This window comes from Anser cygnoides, chromosome 10 (assembly GCF_040182565.1).
Source record: "Anser cygnoides isolate HZ-2024a breed goose chromosome 10, Taihu_goose_T2T_genome, whole genome shotgun sequence".
NCBI classification, from domain to species: domain Eukaryota; kingdom Metazoa; phylum Chordata; class Aves; order Anseriformes; family Anatidae; genus Anser; species Anser cygnoides.
In genome coordinates, this window is record NC_089882.1 from 2,553,710 (window position 1) to 2,576,067 (window position 22,358).

Here is a 22,358-nt window from a genome sequence, read left to right on the forward strand (position 1 = left end):
CCCTCCCAGCAGCCTGCCTGTCTGGTAGCTGGAGGAGAAAGCCCGTGAGCCCGGAGCGGCCCCTTTGTGCTGCGGGTTGCGGATCTGACGTACGTGAGCTTCGTTTTCCCCTTGCTTTCCCTCATGTCTGGAAGTTGAGCGTATCCCAGATGGCCATGAAGCAACAGCAGACAGTTAATCCTCTGGCTACTAATTCTGAGTTTATGTGCTGACAGTCATCTTGAATTTCTTAATTTTTTTCTGTACCTGAAAAAATCAAAAAGAATGGAGACTGAGGACAAATGGCTCTCTTCTCCTTCCAGAAGGGTGTCAAAGACTGTCTCCAGAGCTCTGTAGCCCTAAGGCTGGTCACCAGGGACTGATCCATGCCAGTGTCCTAGTACCAGCTAGTTCACACAACTGAGGGCTAAATCTTTGCAAAGGATTAGCCACATCATAGTACTTGGCCAGGATCACCTCTGAACTAGTGTGGTACCTACCATGTTGCCCTTCTTTATCTTCACGTGGCTTCTAAGCTGAAGTGCAGCGAGCCCACCAAAGCACGCAGCACAGTGCTGAAGGAGCGCACTGGGTACTCTGGGAAGTGACGTGAGGGACTCTTGAGTGTGGTGGAGACCTGCTGGGGTAATGTCGGAGGGGGGCCTTGGGCAAAGGCTGCCCAGCACAGACCCCCAGGGGTCAGTGTGACTCCAGATGTTTTTGTCAGGGGAACTGTTTGGCTCTCTGCACATGGGACCTCAGGAGCACATCAGCAGGCACGTAAGTGTGGGCAAGAGGGGAACGGGCAGCCTGCAGTTAAACAGGATCTGGGTCTCCTGACGGTGTGGATACACCAAAAAGGATGGATGATGAGTTTCTCATGAGGAAGAAAAAAGCAGGTCAGTTATTTCCATTCAAGAGTAACAAAATTCTGACTTAACCTTACACCTCCCAAGCTAGAATTTTCTTTTGCATCAAGATCTCATTCGCTTTAGTGGGATTTAATGCGGTTTTGCATGTACATTTATGCACGTCCTTTGGACTGAAATCTTTAAAGTCGCACTTTAGATTTGAAAGTGGAGCTTAATCAGTACTAACAAGTTTGTTTAAAGTGAGGTTTTGGATGATCACATGAGCAGCTGGAATAGACAAGCTCAGCAAGAACAGCAAAAGCTTTTCAAGTCTCCAGACTAGGATGTGAATACTGAGAAGCCCTTTTCTGAACTGTCGTCATCATAGACAAGTGTGTGTGTCTAGTAGCAATGTGGCGGGCAGCAATTTGAGTTCAGTCATCAATACTGTTGGAAAGTTCATTTGATGCAGCAGTAATCAGTCAGTATTCCTTGTAAAATGCCTTTAATGTTGATAGTCTCCTAAAGGATGGTCTGCCTTTTCATACGTAAGTTTAAACTCTAACCCAGTTCATGGAGCCATCTACTGGCTAACAACGGCTCTGACTGTAGATTGTCATTTGGCAGTACTTTAGTTTTCAGCTGCATCAGTACAGGCTGCTTTGGTGTCTTCCTTGAGATTCAGTATTGGTATTGTGTGATAAACTAGTTAAAAAAACATAATCAAGGCTGTTGCACTCGTATCAGTGCTATAGGATGTGCTACAGTATTTGTGGACTAACCTTCTCCAGCCTTCTTTTTTTAGTATTAAGCATTAGTAGAAACATTTTAATGCCTTCTGAAAAAGGTATGTGGGGAAGGTAAGGGCTGTTCTTCCTATGGTGATTAACACTGGGGCAAGAAGCTGCAAATAGTAGAAAGGTAAACCAGTCCTATGTAGAGCACTGTTTGAATGAAATAATGAAATCTACAAAAGGCAGATAAGTTCAATACTAACTTTATCCCAGTTGGTATTTTCAGAGGAAGCGATCTTCAGTTCTGTGCACTGACTTTGAAGCCTACAAATTTAAATGAGAAAGTAAATGTTAAATAATGATTAGCTTAAAGTGCTTCTGATCCAAATGGTACCTTATACCGCTAGGTTATTGCAGCTTTTATAATCACACATGGTTTTGTGATTTGTATGTGCCAACAAGAATGCTAAGGTGGCTTTAGCCCTTGTGCCTGGGTAGTAAGCATGGGAACAGCCTGTCAGCTTTCAGTTCTTGGGGGGTTATTATGGATCAAGCCAAGATAGCTGTGATTAGGTCTTCTTGCAGCAGTGCAGAACTTAATAATCACTTCATAATTAACCAGAAAACCTTACGCAATATTCCTTATATCACTGAGATTGTTGACCTGGGAGTAGGGCTTGACTGTTAACTCTTCAGTGGCTATTAAAAGCTCTAGTTAATACTGGTGAATTTTGTGGCATTGAATTTTCAGTAACTTATGTTCATTTTAAGGCTTTATGGTAGCAAGCCATTAATTTTTTTCGCCTGTTTACTTATGTGAAATAATGTACGTTGATTTACTGTGTAGATACTCTTACATCCTGCTAGCATTATTACTGTGTTGCCCTGTTTAGGAGTTCTGTAGAAATTTAGCGAAACTATGAATTCATACTTAATTATAACCAATTTCTGTATCTGGACAAAATGTAGAAGTGAACATCCAATTATCTGAGAACTATTAAATATTTAATAATCCATTTTGCTGAAACAGATAAAAATATTCAAGTAAGTATTTAGATAAAATTATTTGAAACTCCATTTGATCCTTCCAAAGTCCTACTTGCCAAAGTCTGATTTCATGGCTCTTTATCTGCATTGAGACAGTGGAATATATCAATACCTCCTATCAAGAGAGAAACTCATTGTTCAGCTTGAAGTCCTTACAAAGTTGTCGGCAGCTGCAAAATGGGCACAGAACCTAGACTGACGTGGCTTGTGAGGTGATATTTTCACTCAGTAGTAGGCTTCCTGAAATCTTTACCTTTGATGAAGGCTCAGTGCTTTAAGTAACTGCGATGGAAAATATTAGGTGACGTGCCCCATTTTAAACCTTCACCACAAACTGTAGTATTATGATGGAGTGTTATTTTATACTAAAGATACCTTTTATTTTTCCAACAAATACTGTTTTGAAGTCAGTGGATTTTTAGGGGAATACCTGCACTGTAGTCCTTACGCAAGCAGTAATTGTAGCTTTGCAGAACATAAGGGAGAAAGGTTTCCTTTACTGAGAGACAATATCTATATGTGGGCCCAAAGTTTGGCTGCGCGTGGGAAATCAGGTCCCTTTCCTTCCTATTTTTCCTTCCTCTACCCTGTTTTATTCGGCTGGTAACTTCAATGCATCTCTACCCCTTTGTACAAGGAAAACTGTACTCAGAAAACCAGAACTTGCAAATAAGCAATGATGCAACCCCAGCAGTCGTAGCCACTGTAGAGGCTGTAAGATAGGAAAACTTCTCTGTTCATCACTGTGTCACACAGCACTTCATAAACTAAGTTGAAACGTTTTTTAGAGATGAGCCATGTGTCTATTGTAGCTTCCTCCCAAGCTAAGGATCCCACGTACCCTGACTTACAAAAAGCCACAAAGCTGAACCATTCTTCAGGAACTGAGCTAATGAAAAGAGGGATTACGATTTTTGATGATGGATTCAAGTGCCACATCAAGAATAAGGTTTGCAGTGTTAGTAAGAGATGAAAGATAGTTCCTAAGATCACTATTTATAGGGAGCCCGTGTTTCGGTTAAGGAGTTAAACTGCTTGAACATCTTCCTGTGTGCTATCTATTTAAACAGTCTTTTGCAGCTGTAATTATGTTTAAATACACTGTAGAGCAGATGTCTTGTACTTCTTTTATAAAAGTACAGTGATTTTTGGATTTATATAGAAGGGATTTCCTAGTTTAGTTAGAAGAAAGCCTCTTACTTTTCAAGCAGATCAGGAGAACTGTGAATTCTTCAGGACTTCAGAAAGAAAACGTTCTTTCTGAAGTCCTGAAAATGAGTTCACTTACGTTGTGTGTGCAGTCACAGTTGAAATCTGGCAATGTTTGCCAATTTTGAAGAGCTTTGTTTTTAGTCTGTGTGCTCCATGCTTAGTTGCAGATACATACCTCTTGTTTTGAACTGACAGAAAAACCACGCTAAATAATATAGATAATTAATTTGAAAAACACAACAAAGTTTGTGGTCATTTTACTATTTTTCAGCTGCAACTGGATAAAACTAATGTATGCACTATACAGTCCAGACATATTCTGGTATCAACTCATGTTATGTTTAGCTTGAATATGAATAAGCATTTACGGTGTACAACCACCAGATTTAGTCAGGCACAAAAAGGAGATGGTGAAGAAATCAAGTTAATTAAGAAAAATATCACTCCTGCAAATATCAGGATTTAAGAAAATGATAACCTAAATAAGCATCCATGCATAAACAGCTGGAAGTAATACTTGCTTAAAAAGTGTTGGCTGCTGAGCAAGTCCTTCTGTTTTCTTCAGGTTTTAAAAATCAATTGTGCCCTTGCTTCTCTCCTCCCTTCCTTCCTCCCATACATGCACTGCGTGCGTGCACTCCCCTTCCTTCATTCCTGTGCACTTGTGCACGCACCCCTGCTTTCCGCCCACGCCTCTGGGTTTGTCTCTGCCTGCTGGGGGTCACCAGTCGTGGTCTGGCCTCTACAGCCCTTCCCAAGGACCATGCTGCCTGCTCCCCTGTGCCAGGCAATTGTGTAGCTCCTCTTTCCTTGCTGGGAGGGCTGAAGCTGCATCGTCCATGTGTGAACAGCTGCCTAATGCTCACGTTTAGCAGAGATTCTCCAAAGTTATGGTCTTGAAGCTGTTGGGAGTGATATAGTGACAGAAGCAGGTTCCTCAGCTGGCTTTTCATAATTAAAATTCAGAATTTGTGAGCTTTATGTCTGTTAAAGTGCCCCATTTGAGACCAATCAGAGGTGGATTTTTTTCCCTAACACAACTCAGTTCTCCCTCTTTATAATTATACTTTGAAATGTGAAAAAGTTCCAGATGTGTACAGACAGAAGTTGTATCATAGGAGTCCTTACATACCTGGAAGTTGAATTTCTCATGGTCTAGCCCCATCTTTAATCAAATCTGCCTTAGTCATGCAGTTTTGCAGGAGTGTGTTTGCCCTGCTTTTGTGTCTATGTATGGAGCTGAAAGATTTCTAACCTGCTTTAATGTCTGTGATTAGTTCGTCTGCATTGAATGCAGAAGAGATGAAATTACTTGGGCATGAGACAAGGGGGAGTCTGAAATTTTTTCATCTGTAACTTGGTTGTGTGCTGTCTCCAGAAATCCAGTGTAATATCTGTAATTTGATGTGCTGATACCAACTCCACTTCACCGCCTTGTAACTCTCCTCCCCCTTACCTGTCACCCTTCCCGTGGAGAGCCTGACTTGGAAGGCTCAAAGCAGATCTGGATTTCATGAGCCTCGTGGCTTTTATGTACCCAGAAAGTGTGAAGGGAGCTGATACCCCAACTCATTCTACTTTTATTGATGTTCTGTGTGCAATGCTAGGTTGGCCTCTTAGTAGCCCTTCCTGAATCATTTAAGAAGTAGGATCAATGCAAGTATAAAACCTGTGTCTGAACAGGTATTCCAAAAACAGGACTCAGATTGATGACTAGTTTCAGTACTGGATTTCAAAAATAAAACAGAAAAATACAACTATACATTTACTTTGCCGTGGATTACTGAGGCTTCTGATTTGCAGTTGCTGAATGCAGAGCCCACCCTCTATTTCTCCAACTGTTTCTCTTTGATTTTATGTAACTTAGTATTAAATGGAGTAATCTCCTTTCTCCTGCAGATGAAGGCTGTACCAGGGTAAGCTCTGATAAGGATATGGTTTCAGCAATAGCAAGCAGGTTTTGAGCATGTGCTTTCTTTTCCCACTTGCCTCATGCCGCGTGTCAGTTGGACCTCGTATTCCAGTGTGTTTATATGCAATGGCCTCAGAGGTGAGCAATGAAGTTTAGTAATCCAAACCATAAAGCTTTACAAACAGCAATGACTCAAGCTTGATAGTACAAAGATAAATCATATGTAATAAGTTAGCAAATTGTGAATCTGATTTTTCTCTTAAACTTGCCCACAGTACTGTGGGCCTGGAGTGATGTGAAGTACTACTCAGCACACCTGATGCATCTGCAGTACTGGCATTCAGCTGCATCTTCTGAAATACTTGGTTTCAGCCACGAGCGGGTTAATCCTGTTTTTCCCCTGCCTCTGACATTTTGGCTATCTGTGGCCTGCAGCAGGAGTGTTTGTGTAGTTCCAGGAAGTCTCACCAGATAAGCAGCTCCTGAGCCCTCCTGCGCAGCAGGAAGGTGGAGGAGAAGGGAAGATGGAGGAGAAGGGCAGCAGGTGCGTGGCCACACATCTGCTTGTCTTGGTGCTGTGCCCAAGCCCCAAACAGAGCCTGGTGCTGTTTTTGCAATGAGACTCTCCTGAGCTCCCTGCTGTTTGTGTCTGCTGAGGACTTGGAGCCAAATTAAGGATGTCCTCCTAGGGTGCTGGCCCAGTTTTTTTCTGGTAATTGTATTCTGCCTCTGTAGGCTCCTCTGCTCTTTCAAAGATTCTTCCCCCCTGTAACTGCTACTTGTGACCTCGTTTTCCCAATTTTACTGATATGACGTGCTCTTAAGTTCTTGCTGTGAGGAGCTTGCTAAAGCTCACTTTTCCTATCACTTAGATGGGCACCTCAGGTGTTCAAAGATATTTCACATGTATGAAATACTCTAGCTTAGGAGGAGGGAGTGGAGGTTATGAAATACTCCAGATTAGGAGGAGGGAGTGGAGGTCACCTTTTCTTCACAGTCTGAGCACCAGCTCGGGGAACAGCACAGGAAGGGTATGATCGCAAATTGTTTTTTAAATTTTCTTCCAATTTCTCTCTCTCTTACTTCATATTTTGTATTATTTAATATTTGGCAACATTCACATTTAACCAGATATATAGAGCTAGCTTCCATGTTATTTCTTCCCTAAAATTCTTGGTTTCAAGCAGTCTTGAAAAGAGTCCGCATCTTGTTACAAGGGTCATATGACCACCTAATCTCCGGGAGTTTTTAAGCTGCATCAAAGCTCATGTGCCTTTTTTCTTTTTTCTGTCCCTCCTCCCTCCAGTTTTACCAAGTAACTTCAGGAAAGAAATGCTGTAGAAAGCAAGTGGGCTGCCCTTCGTTGCCCCCCCTTTGCTGCCAGCGCAGTTAGGAAGGACTCACCGTCGGAGGCCGAGAGAAGGCGTGTGGGGTGAGCACCCAGAGCAGCGAAGAGCTGCAAGCGAGCCTGGGTGCTCGGACCCTCCATCGCCTTCCACCCTATGGGACATCCCCTCTGGCTGTGCTCCCTGCTGTCTCTCGAGTTCTGAGTCTTTTTCTGTTCTCATCTTGGACAGTGGAAGCGTTTGTGGCCCCACGTTATGGAAGGGCTTCGTCAGGCCATCTGGTTTCTGCTGTGATAGTCGTCACCTGCTGCGCAAGGCGTGTGGAGAGCCGAGGCCAGGGAGTCAGCGTGGCCGGCAGCAGGGAAACCTCACAGGAATCCTTGCAGCAGTGAGGCTCGCACAGAGCCTGAGTTTTCTGAATTTTGTTTACATGGAAGAATAGCTTTTGGAGCACTTCTGTGATGTTTCTATTTTTCTGTGAGTATAAAGGTCCACTTTAAACATCACGGAGCATCAATGCACCATAGCCACGTTTTGGGAGTGTAACAAATATTAATAAGAAAGCATGCGTTCCTCTGAGAAATGAAGCTGATTGCTCTTAATGGAGGTGATACTCAGCCTGGTAGGTTGTGGTTTTTTTCTTTGTTTTTGTTGTGGCTTTTATTGCTCTGCAAAACTTGTGAAGGCTGTCTGATCATATTAAGTAAAATAATGACCATATTTGCATGTATTTTCCTGGATTTGTTTGTTGCTTTATGTGGTGAAATGATCTGTCTGAATAGCAATAGAATTCCCATGAATAAAGCTAGGTTTTAACCAACATAAATTGCTTCCTAAATAAGGCTAATTATGTTCTTTGTGCACAAGGAGTTTCACCTCCCTTCCCTTTCACTTCTCTTAGGTGGGATCCACTATTATTAATAAATAAAAGGTCTTAGAAATCTGAAGGTGTCTCGGTATAGATGTTGTTTCTCTAGAGTGAGATCTGCCATATGAATATAAAACAGTCCCTTGAACAAGGGAATCATGCCTCTTAATTTCTTGTCATGTAGACTGAGGTTCAAAATCTATTGTGTGCGCTGAAAAGCTCACACAAGTGCAGAAATTGTTTTAGTTTCTGTATTTAGCCTGGACAAGCTTTTTAGTTGAGATTTCTCACTAGACTCTTGCAACAGGGTGGATGCCTTTTGGTCTGGTTCTTTCTTCTGTCTGCTCTGGAGCGCAGCCGGTCACCTCAGGAGTTATCTGGCAGGCTAGAATGCAGTGTTGTAAAACTCCTCTGTGTGCCCTGGATGGCTTGTTGATGTCAAAGATTTTGCAAATGTAGGGTGGGATCTTCAGATGGTGTAGGTAAGTAGCACAAACTTATTTTATGAAAAGCTTTCTTTACAACAGCTTTGCTAGATTGAATTGTGTGCTCTAAAAAAAGGGCAGTGCTCTTGTGATCAGAGTCTCAATATAATATTCATATAAGGTGAATCAGTTTATAGAGACCACTACCCATTTAAACCTTACTGATGGAGAATACCTGTATAGAAATATAAATGTCAGCTGTATTAATTTTTCTTTAAAACATCCAGAATTATTTCTGTGTGTTTTTTTTTCAAACATTTTTATGGCAGTACGTTGCAGTTTTGAATATATGGTAATATGATAAATTATGTCAGTTTCATTTTCATTCATGTTCAGCGTATGCTTCTGCTTTGGTTATTGTACTCTAGTTTCTTGGGATCTCTTTACCCAACGTGCAGACTTGCTGAAGAGGGAATGGCTTTGCAGCAGCCTATGTTGTAGCGGTGTGTTGCAGAATGGGACTAGGAGCAGACATTACTGATGCAGCAAGGCTGGTACGTGTTGCTACGTGATCATGTTAGGCAAAATGGTTGTAATTCTGTTCTGCAGAGCCTGGATCTATACCACAGACCTGTTCCACATACTACAATTGGGTGGCTGTGTGCAGCCCAGTCACAGAATTGCATTACATATTGTTTTGGTTGCCTGCTTTCTTTTTCATTTTCCTTAATCCTTTCCCCTTTGTATCCTAACCTCTAACATCACAAAAATGACAACAAAAGGCTTTTGTGGAAATATCTTCTCGTATCTCTACACCAAGGTTTATGTTTTGCATGGATCAGACTTCTTTGTTCTTGTTCCATGTGATGTTTACGTTTTCCATTCTTATTCTCTTAAAATGTACTTGTTCTTTTATAATAATCAGAAATGCTCTCTGAGGTACCATTATAATTTAAGGGGATGTTTTTAGCTGTTTTTCCTCCAATTCTGGCCCCAATAAAACCTGAATTTTGCTCTTTGGAATATTTTTTTCCACATTGACCATGTTTTGGGTCAGTCAAAAGTTTTCTTCTCATTTATAATACTGAAGTTTATAACATATAAATTAACACGTCAGTGCTGGATTCCTTCACATCAGAAGACTTTGGAAAGCAGTATGGGGTCAAACTTGTACACTACCTGTGCATTACTGCAAATTAATAGAATTATTAAAAAACAACAACAAAAAAAATCAAACCCAAACACTTAAATGCCTGTGAGCATCTTTAAGAGTCAGCTGGCTCAAAGGGACAGACAAAAAGGAAAACTGTATCCTGCATCTAAGCTGGCTGCAAACATGCTACGTGTCTAAGGCAGCAGGAAGCTCCTAAAAGTCCATGTTCATTCTGGTTTTGTTGGCTCCCAGTATTTTAGCCTTGGAAACATCGTGCTGGGAGATATTCTGAATTAATCTGAAGATCTCAAGCTTGTATTATACCCAGCTTAGCTTTGAGATCATCTATTTCTACCCTAGGTTAGTAATATTTGCTACAAACAGGAAATATCAGTGAGACAGCAGAGAAGGGCAAGGGGAAAAGCAGCCACAAGGTGAGAACGGCCCTCTTCAAATGTCTGAGGGAGTAGGGCTTGCTGGCAGTTGATGCTCTGGGTTAGAGTGCCTGCCTGTGCTTCAGGTGGTCACAGGGTGATGTACTTTTGCTTTACATCTTTTAAATATGACAGTAAGACACGTTTTCTTTGACAAGGAGGTTGAAGGCAGTGGTTAAGAGACGGTGAGGTTTCTTCTTGCACCAAGGACAGCTATGGTTAAAATACTGTTGCTGGCACTGTTTTGTGCTCCAGTCCTTACATGACAATTGCTTTCTAACTGGAGTTCCTGCCTCACGGGACATCACACTAATCTTCTGAAAATTCTATTTAGTGATTTTTAAATAGCAGTGTTTCAATGGTGGTATAAATAGAGCATATACTTTATAGCTGGATTTATGTCTTGCTGTGCATCTTTGAATCTCTATTTTTAATTCTGTTTGAATCTTGCCACCAAGTGCACTGCTTTGTGTCTTCAGAGGAACACACATGTCATCTTGATTCTATTAATTTTCTACTGATTTGTCTGCCTGTTATCCTGTCCGATTTTTTTGGCTCAAACGTGCAGTTTTTAAAAAAAGCGTCGTCCGTTGGACATGGAATGGGAAGCCCTGTAGCTTTAAATCCAGCGGTCCCGGCCTTTTTTCGCATCTAAAGCAAACGCTCCGTCCGAAGGAGAGGCGCGTGGCTGGCGCGTGAGCTGTAGCGGAGCTCGGTTCGCATCGGCCCGGGAGCGCCGCGCACACAGCGATGCTGCGCCGGGCTCTGGGCAGCGGCGCCCTGCCCGCCTCGAGATGCGCGGAGCGGGGCGGGCGGCTGCAGGGCAGCGCCCAGCGCTGGGGCCGGGGCTGCAGGCGGCCGTGCGGCGATGTTGATGTGGTGCTGCTGTACCTGCGTGTGCTGTGAAAGGGACTTCTGCGAGCCCGTGAAGGTGAGAGGCTCGTGGAGCGTCGCTAGGATGGCGTTAGTTATCTTACGTGGCTGTTTTATTTAGCTCTTGGGTAGAGCTTGACCTCGTTTTGTAGCGCTGGTCTTGGAAACGCTGCCTTTTCCTCCGGGCGCTGCTGGTGAATTCCGTGGTTGTTTTTATATAGCTTTTCTTCAGAAGCTGGGAAGTATGAAAAAGGCTCCTGTCTGAGCAAGTGTTACAATCTATAAAGAAGATCAAATGTGTTGTTGGTTTTGGGGGTTCTCTTTTTTGTTGTTGTTGTTGTTTGTTTGTTTGTTCATTTGTTTTTGCTGTTTTGGGATTTGGTGTGTATAATGTAAAGAATGATGAAAGAAAAGGCTAGTAAATGCAGCCCAATGTCAGAGAGATGTCTGAACCGGTAGCTTTTTAAATGCGACGGCTTGTTTTGCTGTTTTAAGTATGCAAAATGTATTTTCAGGAAGTAGTAAGCAAACTGCAGAATCATAATTTACTTCAGGTGAAAAAAAAACAAGAGCATATAGCTTGCCATGGAGTCGGTGACCTTCAGAAATGAGTAAGTAGTTTTATTTGGTCTCAGTTAGCAACCTAGCTCGGCATTGCTGTTTCACAAGCCTGAGTTAACAGTAAGCTTTATTTCCCCCCACATTTATTCAATACTGTAGAGAGACAGTAAGGGCTTTGAGACTCTGATTTCCAATGCAAAATAGAAGATATTTCTTTTCAAGTTGTTGCAATTAGCTCCCTTGTGCATTGTGACTCCAATGCTTAGAGAAAAAAGAAATACAGGATCCAGGCATTTTGCCTTTGCTGTAGATCGACATGGGCCTAGAGTTTATCATCATCTGCAGAAGACCTGGTAGAGAAATTGCATAGTGTTACTGTTGTGTTTGAAGCATGTGTGTCTAATCACATTTATTTAATAGACTCATTATATTCCTCTGGGAAGATCTGGATCTCCTATACTAGATATTTACGTACCAAATTCATCAGTCTCTATAATAAAAGTGACACGCAGGTGGCTCTTGGGAACAGCTCTGTTAAAAATGCAGAGTTGAAGTGGTTCAGACAACAGTGAAGACAGAGAACAGTAAGAAAGAAGGGTTTTTATTTGTATTCCACATTCTAGTTTGATAGATCTGTGTACTTTGCATCTTGGCGTGTGTAACATCAGGCTAATGCATCACCTCCTGAGAACTGAAGAAAGGAATAAAAAAATAGGCTACTGTATCCTTGCTCTCTAAATCAGATATGGGCAGTTTTGCTGTCAGCGTAGTTTGTGGATCTTCTGACGTTGGGTTCTGGAGGTGCTGCTACAGCCAGTAGTGTGTGCTGTCAGCACTAAGACTTGTTTCTAGATGGAGTTTGAGATGAGGAATCTTGGTTTTATGTGAATACTGAAAGCAGCATACTGACTTCAGTATTTAGTTAATACAGTATTTGGTATGGATTTCTAGACAACTACCGTGTTGCCTTATTCTCCTGGGTATTCATCATCCCCTCAGTGCAACAGTCTCTTTGTTGTCTCGTTGTTTGCCATTTTCTTCCAGATTTCTGCAGGCATGTGCCACGGGTGCACAGCCAGTCTTTTCCTTGTGCTGTACCGACTGCCCTTGCGACTTCGAACAGTCTCATGGGTTTAGCTGGTGCTAATGTAGGAGTGCCCTGCAGTACTTAGAACTAAACAGCAAGCTACATTTGAGCAGGGAAGAAATGTTTGAGGCCAACTCTATTGCACAGCTCTCTAGCAAATGTAATATTTGCTTTAGTGCTATCTGTATGTTACATTAGAAAGGCTTTAAATAGGGGAACAGTATGTCAAGAAATTGTATATAAGAATGACAAAGAAATGCATACACAGGAAATACAAATCTTGATGTTGTAAAATGTTTATCTTTTAGTATAAGCTGTTAATAGGTTCAACTTTGAAACATTGCTTCCAGGATGGACTTTGGTTACAGTCACACTCTGTGTTGTACTTGCAGAAAATATCACAATTGAAAAATAAATAAAAAGAATTGAAGTGTAGAAGCATGGCTGTGCTCAGGAACGTGAGCTATTTAAACTAAACACTTAGCAATGACTTGCATGCTAACTTTCAAAAGAAAAATCTCCTGAGAAGGGGGAAATCCTTGTTCTCTCATGTGTGCTCATTCTGTACAGAGTGATCACAGAGATGTTTGTTCTCCCAGATTCCAGACCTGTTTTGCTCAGTTGCTTTACAAGTCAAATTTAACTTGCAATCTGAAAATTAAACTCTTTTCTTTACTAATGAATATGTAAGATGCAATGATAATCTGCATTTATAAAATAGCAGCTTGAAGCATGAGGAAAATAAACTGTACTCTCTGGAAAGTGTTAACAATAGTTTTGTCTGTAAGTTAATGAGATGTGATTTGAACATACTGGGGAAACTAGAATGAATTTTAAAAGGAAAAAAAAAAGCCCCAAACAAATAAGCAAAAAGGTCATTTTACATAGCTATTTTCTGATGAAATCTTGTGTAAACTTGTTTCCAAATCTGCCCTTTCCTCTCAATCCCTATACTTAACTTTTGTTCAGCTTTACCTCATTTCCTATCCTTATTATTGTAACTTCTGGCCTGATTGGCAGGCCCCTCTTGATTAAAAATCTGCAGCTGCTAAAATAAACGTCCATGAATATTATTTTGGCCATATTTTTACTGTCATCCTCTTTCGCCTCAAAAATCAGGTTCCTGCAAGGCCTTGTGTATTATTCAGTTCCTTCCTATTTTTCTATTCCTATTGTTTTATTCGTTCTCTTGGACTCGTCTTATCCATAATGTCATCATCGCTGTCCTGTTTATTCAACTAGCACTTCTGATTTACTTCTTGACTTCTCTGTAGCTTTGGAAAGACATTACTGAATTGGACCACCAAGCATTACTCTCTTGCATTCAAAAATGTCTTTGCTCAAAATTTTTAAAGTTCAAGGTCAAGAAGGTAAGGACTTTGATATCAACTGGATTTTAAGAACTGAAGGAGCCGTAGATGTTATCTCCGGAGTCCTGTTACGCTGTTGTCATGTTCCCTTCTGTCTTTAGGGTGCAAATGCTCGAGGGCAGAGTTGGTGCCTGGTGCTGTGGCTTCATCCTCTCTGCGTAATGCCCCTTGCTTCTGCCCGCCACTCCCGCCAGGTCAGCAGTCAGGGTTTTATGCGCATTACCTCAGCAGGGAGAGGTGCAGGTCAATTTTGTAGCATTAGGTACCTCATAACCAGTGAGTAAGTGATAGTGTTTGCTTCATGAGAGGCCTGGGGCAGCCAGATCCAAAAAGTGGGATGACATAGGGCCTGCCCAGCTCTGCTGCACTGGAAATGCTATGCAGGGAACACCCATGCGCAGGGATTGTGTTGTCCCGGTACAGATTTTCCTGCAGCTTCACTGTGGAATGAGTTAAGCTACTTGTGATCGGTGCCCCACGCAATTCTTTCTCATAGAGCAAGTCAGACGTCCTGTGGTAGCAGCGATCTTCTGCAGTTCCCCCTGACCCCACCAGCTGGTGAGCTGAAATGCTGGTCTCTTTGGGGGATTTCTGCAGCCAACAGAGATGAGGAGAATACAGCTGCTTGCTTTATAGCCAAACTCTGTCACTCGAAACAGCATATGAAGTCGTATCTCCATTTCACATTGAATTAAGTGACAAGGCCATAGGAGAGTCACACTGCAGCTGTCTTTTCCAGGTACACTTAAGATGAGTAAGAAACACTTGTGGAAGAGTGTTTGTATGCATACCTCAGGCCATAGCTTGATGTAAGTTTCTTGCAGCAATAGCACCGACTTAGGCAATCCCTGGTCACGTCTTCCTTCTAGCGGTGGTCCTGCAGACCTGCTGATAGTTTGTGGAGCCTTGCGGTGAGCCAGGCGTGGGAGCTTACTGAGAGCAAAACACCTCCTAGGTCCTCCTGGCTGGGTTAGGCCTAGTGCAGGTCAGACCCCAGTCTGGCTCACCACTCAGCCCCTCAAGTTGTTGTTCTTCCCATCCCCTGCTCGTGCCAGCACAAAGTTAGGCAAGGAACTGCTTACCTTGGCACTGTCACCAAAGAAAGGGAACACTAAATCACATGGAGGTCTCTCGAAATTATTGTAAAATGTTGTTTTCTTGAGGCTGGTGTCTAACCCTTCTGTCCCTGGTTAGGTGTCTGCTGTCTCTTCCCCTTTCTAGAGGACACACTGGGCACGTGGGAATGCTGAGAACCACGTGCGTTCCTCTGGGTTGGCAGATGTAACATGTGAGTGCAAATGTTTTACTAATCATCACTCGTCATTGTTTGACTGCTATGAGTAAGGTATAAGACCATTTCCTTTTGGTGTTACCAGTGTTGGTTCCTTGCTCTAGTTGTTATCTTAGGCAGACAAAGGGATTGTATGGGAATTTTTATTGTACTTTTTCAGAGTCATTTTCCATTTTTGTTTTCTCATGGCATTTTTTGTTGTTGTTATTGTAACTAGGCCAGTCTTCCCACCGTTTTGAGGGTTAATTGCCCACAGGCAAAGATTGTTTATCTCTTTTAGAAATCCTAATTATCGTCTAACCAATGAACTGTAGTATGAAAAACACACAGACTTCTTTGAGCTGTCCATCTGTTCACATGCTTTCCTTAGCCAGTTTTGATTTTGATTTTGATTTTGGTTTTGGAGTGTAATAAGGACTGCTCAAAACAGTTGCTGGCAATGACCAGCAGTTCCTGTGGGTAAGTAGACGGAGGCCTCTTAAAATACGAAGTTGCTGCAGTTTCTGAAGATTGAATCAGTCTATAAATTTTTGCAGAATAACTGCACCGTGTGTCATGAGGAATCATGCTGGACCTGTTCTGCTTTGTTTTCCTTTTGTATTCATGTTGGGAGTAAAGCCAAGGCAGGTGTTAAGTAGTGCAGGAGCATGTATGTGCACTGGACACTTGCTAGGGAAGGCGGAAGGTGTAACTCACTCTTCTGTGCATTCGCACGTGAGGGAACTGTTGTGTTTCTAGGGGTGGTTCGGTACAGCACTATTTGGATCTTCTGTCTGTATTTAGTCTAGAGGTGAACGAACAAAAATCTTTTCCCTTACATCTGCTGTTCCATCTGGATCAAGAGGCATCCTGGACACAGGATTTGCAATGATACAAACATGCAGTTTGCAACAAATAGTGAACCAGAGAGTTGATAGTATCAAACATGTGGCAGTGTTGCAGTAGACAGAGTAAAAGGGTTGCAGGCCCAAGTTTTTTGTCTATATAAACATACCCACAAGTGTACTATATGGTTGTGCCATCTACATCCTGGGAGATATTCAAAAGCTGTCTGGACGCGGAGCTGGGAAGCCTGCTTTATGTGGTCCAGTTTGAGCAGGGAGCTTGAATAAGAAGACCTCCAGAGGCCCCTCCAACCTCAGCCAGTCTGTGGTTTTGTAACATCCTATCAGAAGCAAAGCATTAGAAAAAAGCTGTCTCAACCATAGGTCATAAATTACTTATTACAATACCAAAGTAGGTCAGACAGAGTAATTTCTAGTATTTTTTTCTTTATTTCAGGACCCACAATAGATTTTACAACATGGTTTGTCTTTACTGGATCCAGTAGGAGCATCATACACTGTCTACTCACCTGACAGTAGAGCTGATGCCACCTTGACTCAAACATTATTTAAAGAATTGTGCTACAGGTGTTATGCAGGAGGGTGATATCTGGCTGTTGACTGCAAATTACACTTAACTGAATATGTTGAAGGTACCTCATAGTAATTCATGATGTTTAAATGCTTCTTCGCTGTACCTCACAGTGATTCTATGCATGGCTTTATAAAAGTGTACATTTAGATGATTTAATGCAGTTATATAATTGTTTGGGGCCTAATGGAGGTCACTTTTCACAATGTACAAATACTGACATGTAGGGAAATGGGGGAAAACACAGGGCCAAATGAGAAATTACAGTGTCATTATCATAAACTGAGGTTAACACCTCTATCCTATTATCAAGAGCTGTGGTTTTTCTACAGCCATAGTTTGCCAGACTGTCGGTTTCATACCTCTTAAAAACACATCTCTCCTTGAAGTGCAGGACTCCTGGAACTGATGTGAATTTGGGGTATATTACTACTTCGGTGGAAACTGCAGCAGCATCCAAAAGATTGATTCTACTTCATGTGACGCGTGGTTTATTGAACAGAAGATGTTTGTCTTCTACTGTTTGTCACCCCTGTGTTAAAGCAATAAAAGCTATTCTCCTTAAGCCACCTTTGACTCCTCGAAACAGGAGATGTTACCAAAAACATGCTGGGATGGAAACAAGAAAGATAAAACTAAATTTGAGAATAATTTATTTTAAGTAATCTCAAGCCCCTTTCATACAGATACCTTCCTGCTCACAGAATTTCTTGACTCCGAAGCGACTTGATCCTGAACATTATCAAGATACAGTTTTTCTGAGTCTTATGCATAGTGCAGTTTGCCATCTGTTTGCTTTTAGAAAGGAGAATATTATACAGTATCCCACATGGACATATACAGGAATAAGCCCATTGGAAATGTGAGAATTTACTGAGGTCCATTCACCAACTATGTTTTAGAGCAAAGTAGGAAGTAAAAGGAACTCCTTTTCCCTGGCATTTGGTTTCCAGCAGCAGCACACCATGGACAACTGTAGTGCAGAACAGAGCACAGCAGTACCTGTGGAACACTGCACGTGTACCTCTGACCCAGCTGGTCCGAACGTACGAGAAAACATCCTCCCTGAGTAACAAATGATAATTCTCCCCTGTTAATATGGGACCGCAGCCAAAGTGGCTGCCATGGGATCACAGACTTGTGACTTTCTGAAAAACTTGTGTATTAAAGAAATGGGAGTTCCTACCTCTTGTGTCTTTTGGTGTGGCTGAAAATCAGTCATAAGTGCTTCTTGTTTATAACCTTACTTTAATGGTACTTTAAAATGAAGAGGAAATGGCTTACCCAGTTGGACATTAGCTGTCTGAGATCAGTTTCACTGTTTTGGATCTGGTATTGAATTATTTTTAGAACTGTATCTTGGCATTTCTGTGAGTAGTTCTGCCAGGCTTACAAGAATGGTATCGCAAAATATCTGTTCCCTCTGATGAAGTGTTTTTAAAAATTCATTACAGCTAGCAACAAAAAAGTGAAGTCTGGTGGTATAAAACCTCTCTTAGGGACATCTAAGATAATTCTTTGCAAAACATGACTGTATGTTTGAATAGGAAACTGGATCAGTTTTAACACTCGAGTATCCAATTCCAAAATCCACTATTTTTTGTGTTTGTTGCTGTTCTCCAGAGGTCTCAAGAGCTTTTATTTTTCACTGTTTTGTTTATCTGCATTAGTTTGTGTGTATTCTTTTTCCCCCCAAAGCTCACTTTTTTGGCACTGAGAATTGCACATAAAGGTGCCTTAAAATAATCTTTCAGGTTGGTGTTCAGAGCCACTGCAGATCAGGGTAGGAAGTAAATAATTCTATATCCAGCTGAAAGTATAAGGAGACTTGAGAGGCATCAAAAGGAGTTACCTATTTCAAGCATTACATAGTTTTAGTAAGTATAGAGCGTGTTTGGGGGTTCAAAGAACAAGCAATCTGGATCTCACTTGGCATCTCAGTTCAAAGGTGCAACTCCACGCAACCCTCCTGTCACCCCGAGGCCCTGGCCACGTCGGGTCTTGCAGGAGGCTGGGCTCCATGTGCTCTCTGCAGCCAGATCTCAGCCTCCCACTGGGACGGGGCCAAGCTGAGGCTGGAGGGGTCGCAGTGCAGGCACCCGCCTGTACGGTGTGGTAAATCCGCAGACACAGTCAAACATGAAAGACATTCTTTCTTTTTCTCCCCTCTAATTTTTATTCCCATAAGGTGTTAATTACAGGTCATATTTACTAATGAGCTAACTGTCTTGCATCCATCACTGGAGTCTGCAGTTCTCCATGCTTCTTCACGCCCACGGCAGGCGACCATCTGTCCACCTGACATGGAGCGGTTCGCCCGAGTCATCCCCTCCTGTCTGCTGCGTCCCAGGGAGCAGCCAGTTTCTGTCTGCACCTACAGCACACCCATCTTTGTCAGCCCTGCGCTGACGAGTCTGTTAACGAGGAGTGTTTCCAAACAGGAAATCTAAAACTTACTACTTTCTGTGAGTCTCCTAAGTTCTTCTGATGATATCACTATACTGCCTTCAGTACAGTGGGGTGGAAAAAAAGCACTGAATTTTTTAGTGATTAGTTTTCTATACCACTGAGAGTGCTCAGTCACTGGGAAATATGACTAATCCAGGCACCCAAGAAATCACTCGGTTTCCTTCCAGGGCTGCTCATTTCTGTTGTCATTCTCAGTTCACCTTTCTCACCTTGCCCTATATATTTTTATTCCAAGTAACATGATTCTTTGCAGTCACATTTTTAAAACTCCAAATACGGAAAGAAACGGGAGCGGAGCAATCTCCTTAAAGTAGGCTTGTTCTGAATTCTGCTGCTATTTGCTTAAGCCAGCTGCCCTGCTTGTTTTAAAACAAGGTGAGAAAAAAACAAACAAAAAAAAACCAGACTTTGTAAATTTACTGGAGTAGCTTCTGTAGAAGGTTGAAGCACCTTAAAATGAACACACTTAATCTTCAGTACAGCCAAAAGAGGCAGAATCATAGGTTCTGTATGGACTGTCTATTGCAAAACAGATAGAAAAGCTTTTACAGAAGGGAAGGCACGATAGTTTCAAAAGTGCTAGGAATTTGATAAGATCTTGAGGAGAAGCAAGAAGGAAGGTCCTCATGTGACTTAATTTGATTGATGGCATAATGCCAAAGCAGTTTTCGGTTACCTCCTGGTTGGGTGGTCATGCAGATCCACTCAGTTTGGACTGACTCAATATACTGCAAAATTGTATTGCAAGGGAGATTTTCAAACTGAATTGTAATGCCTATTTTTATACAAACATTGACCATTAAAATACTTCATTTACCAGCATCTTTTCAGGACAGATTGCCAGTCATCTTAAATCAATAATATGTCACCAGCATTTCCCGGTGTTCCGAGGGGCCGCGTTTGTGCTGAGTCTTCCCTTTCTAAAGCACTGTCGATACAGTGAAGGTACTTATCTCTGTTCTGGTCCAGAATAGCACTTTGTACAGTCATTTGCTTTTTAATTGGAAGAAACCCTTTGTATCAGTCCAGAGTAATGTCCACACAAATGGTAATTCTGAAATAATTAACCCAAGATGGTTTACTCTACTACAGCTATTCTGGATTATTTTCTGTCATGGGTATAGGAAAATAACCTGAGAATATATGCTGAAGTAACCGACTTTAAAAGGGGGAAAGAGAAACGTTCTGTGGAATTTTTCCTCTCACAAAACTCTTGTCTGAGAGAAGAGTGTACTGGTAGTTTAATTTATAATTACCCACACATGCTATTTAGACCCAAATTGCAGCGAATTAAGTCAATAGAAACTCGTTATTGCAAAGTAATGTTGAAGTCCCATTTAGTTCTACAACACTGAAATGTGCCAGTTTCAGCTTGCAGCACGTCTGTGCTGTGCGTGAGCTCCTAGCCCGGTGTGGTTCTGGGACACTCGATCAGACCCACTCGCACCCACCTTTACTACTGCCAGGTTCAAAAGCATTTAGTTATGAAACATTGAGTTATCTCAAGTTACTTTCTGGGGGAAAAAAAAAAAAAGCATCAAGTTTGTGGTTTGTTCTTTTTTTTTATCTGCCATTTATACTAATATTTAATTCTTGAGTAGATACAGATCTTTACAAATGGGTTGGTAGGGTTGTTTGTTTGTTTGTTGCTTTTTTATTATTTTTTGAGAAGCCAGCTTGTTTTTGTAAGGCAGTTTGGAGGAATAATAAGATTGTGTTGGTGTACGGAACAGAAAAGGGTCTACACTGTGCTGCTTTGCAGATTATGTCAAGTTGGAAAAGCAGTAAATCAAGCTGCGTGCTGATGATCGTAAAGGATCTGTTGAGAAGGAGCTAAGCACTTATGCCTCAGGGCATTGGTGGCCACCACTGTCTAGGTCAGGCGTGCCTGGTGTGCACAGGATCTTTGTTTACTTCTAGACCATATGAAGAAACTGGATCAGTGATAATCCTATGAAAATGTGAATGAAATTGCGAATTCCAAGAAGGTATCTTACCAGTCATGTCCCTACATCTCGGAGACAGAATGCTCTCTGTACAGTACTAACGTCATGTATTGTTAGTCCCACTGATTTAATAGAAGTCCTCTGCACTAGTCTTCCACTAAGCTATCTTGAGATCACGGGTTTCTACAAATAAACCTGTTTGAGAGAGTGGTTGATATTTCTGCAGTCACTACAGATTGAAAGCTGATATTCTGTGGTTTCCAGTACCCGACCTCCCCTTGAAAATAAATCAGCCGAGCGTTCCATACAGCTAATCGTCTTTCCTTTCAATGTGATAGCAGAGAGCCTCCATGCGAAGCTGCTGGGAAGGACTGGCTGAGCCCGCTCAGCACCAGCAAAGCTGCTGCAGCACACGCAGCGCTGCCCCTCTACTGCAGGGAACTGGCTTTGTTGTGGTGAATCACAAATATAAATTATTGAAACCAGAGGGGTACAATTAACGCTAATATTTTGTTGTTGTTTTGTAAGTATATATTCACAAGACAGATGTGGAAATGCATTCTGCATTTGGTGGGTAAGCCATGAATTGAATGGTAGTTGTTTAAGGAATCAGCAATGCCGTCCATTGTTTAAATCAAGCTGCTGGTTCCGAGGAGAAAAAGAAATGTGTACCATTAAATCTTGTTTGCTGAATGTGTAGAGCGTGAATCACAGCCTGTTTATCCAGCGTGTTACAGAGCTGTTTGCTGTGTCTGTAAAAGCCAAAATGTTTATTTTGTTTTGCGTGGCTTAAAACTAATTAAAACGGTGGTGGTGGTGGTTTTTCTTCTTTTTTTTTTTTTTCTCTCCGTGTGAATAGAGGTGGTTCTAAGCATCATTTTTAGACTTTACCTTTCAAAGTATTACTAAGCTACCGTCAGCACGACAGTGGCACGGATGAGACGGTGACAGCGACGCGGTCCGGACAGGCGAGTGGCCAGGCTTCCAGCCGACCGCGTCCAAAGGATAAACAGGGCGAGGAAGAGGAGCGCTCCCCGCCAGCTGCGGGGCGAGGCCTCGCCTCCGGCGCTGAGGGGCGCGGGCGGCTCCGGCCGGGGCCCTGCAGAAGCCCCGCACCCGCCGCAGCACGGGGCCGGCGCCCGGGGGCCTCGTCCCGGCGCGGGGCGGGCGCTGCGCCTCAGCCGGGCGGGGCGGGGCGGGGCCGGGCCGGGCCGGGCCGGGCCAGGTGGGGCGCGGCGCGGGGCCATGCGGGCGCCCGGCGGGAGCCATGCACTGGGAGCGGGCGCTGCTGCTCCGCCGGGCCAAGGTACCGGGGGCGCGGGGCTCGGCGGGGGCGGGCCGGGGAGCGGAAGGTGCCGCGGGACGGCTTGCTTCGTCAGGCCGG

The 22,358-nt window shown here is 42.7% G+C and overlaps 1 protein-coding gene across 31 annotated transcripts in view; it reads left to right on the plus strand.

Moving 5' to 3' along the window:
• TMCC1 (transmembrane and coiled-coil domain family 1) overlaps window positions 1-22,358 on the plus strand; it is a 152,808-nt gene that overhangs the window by 115,405 nt on the left and 15,045 nt on the right. Inside the window, exon 1 of one of the 31 annotated variants that reach the window (XM_013182297.3) lies at window positions 7,061-7,703. The exons of 27 other annotated variants lie outside the window; for them this stretch is intronic. In XM_013182297.3, the coding sequence (XP_013037751.1) occupies window positions 7,683-7,703 (21 nt within the window). In that variant the 5' untranslated portion in view covers window positions 7,061-7,682. Of the gene's footprint in view, window positions 1-7,060; window positions 7,704-8,485; window positions 8,929-8,961; window positions 10,893-22,134; window positions 22,281-22,358 lie in introns of those variants that run through there. 3 more of the 31 variants (XM_013182295.3, XM_048074516.2, XM_048074523.2) reach the window with 3 other exon arrangements.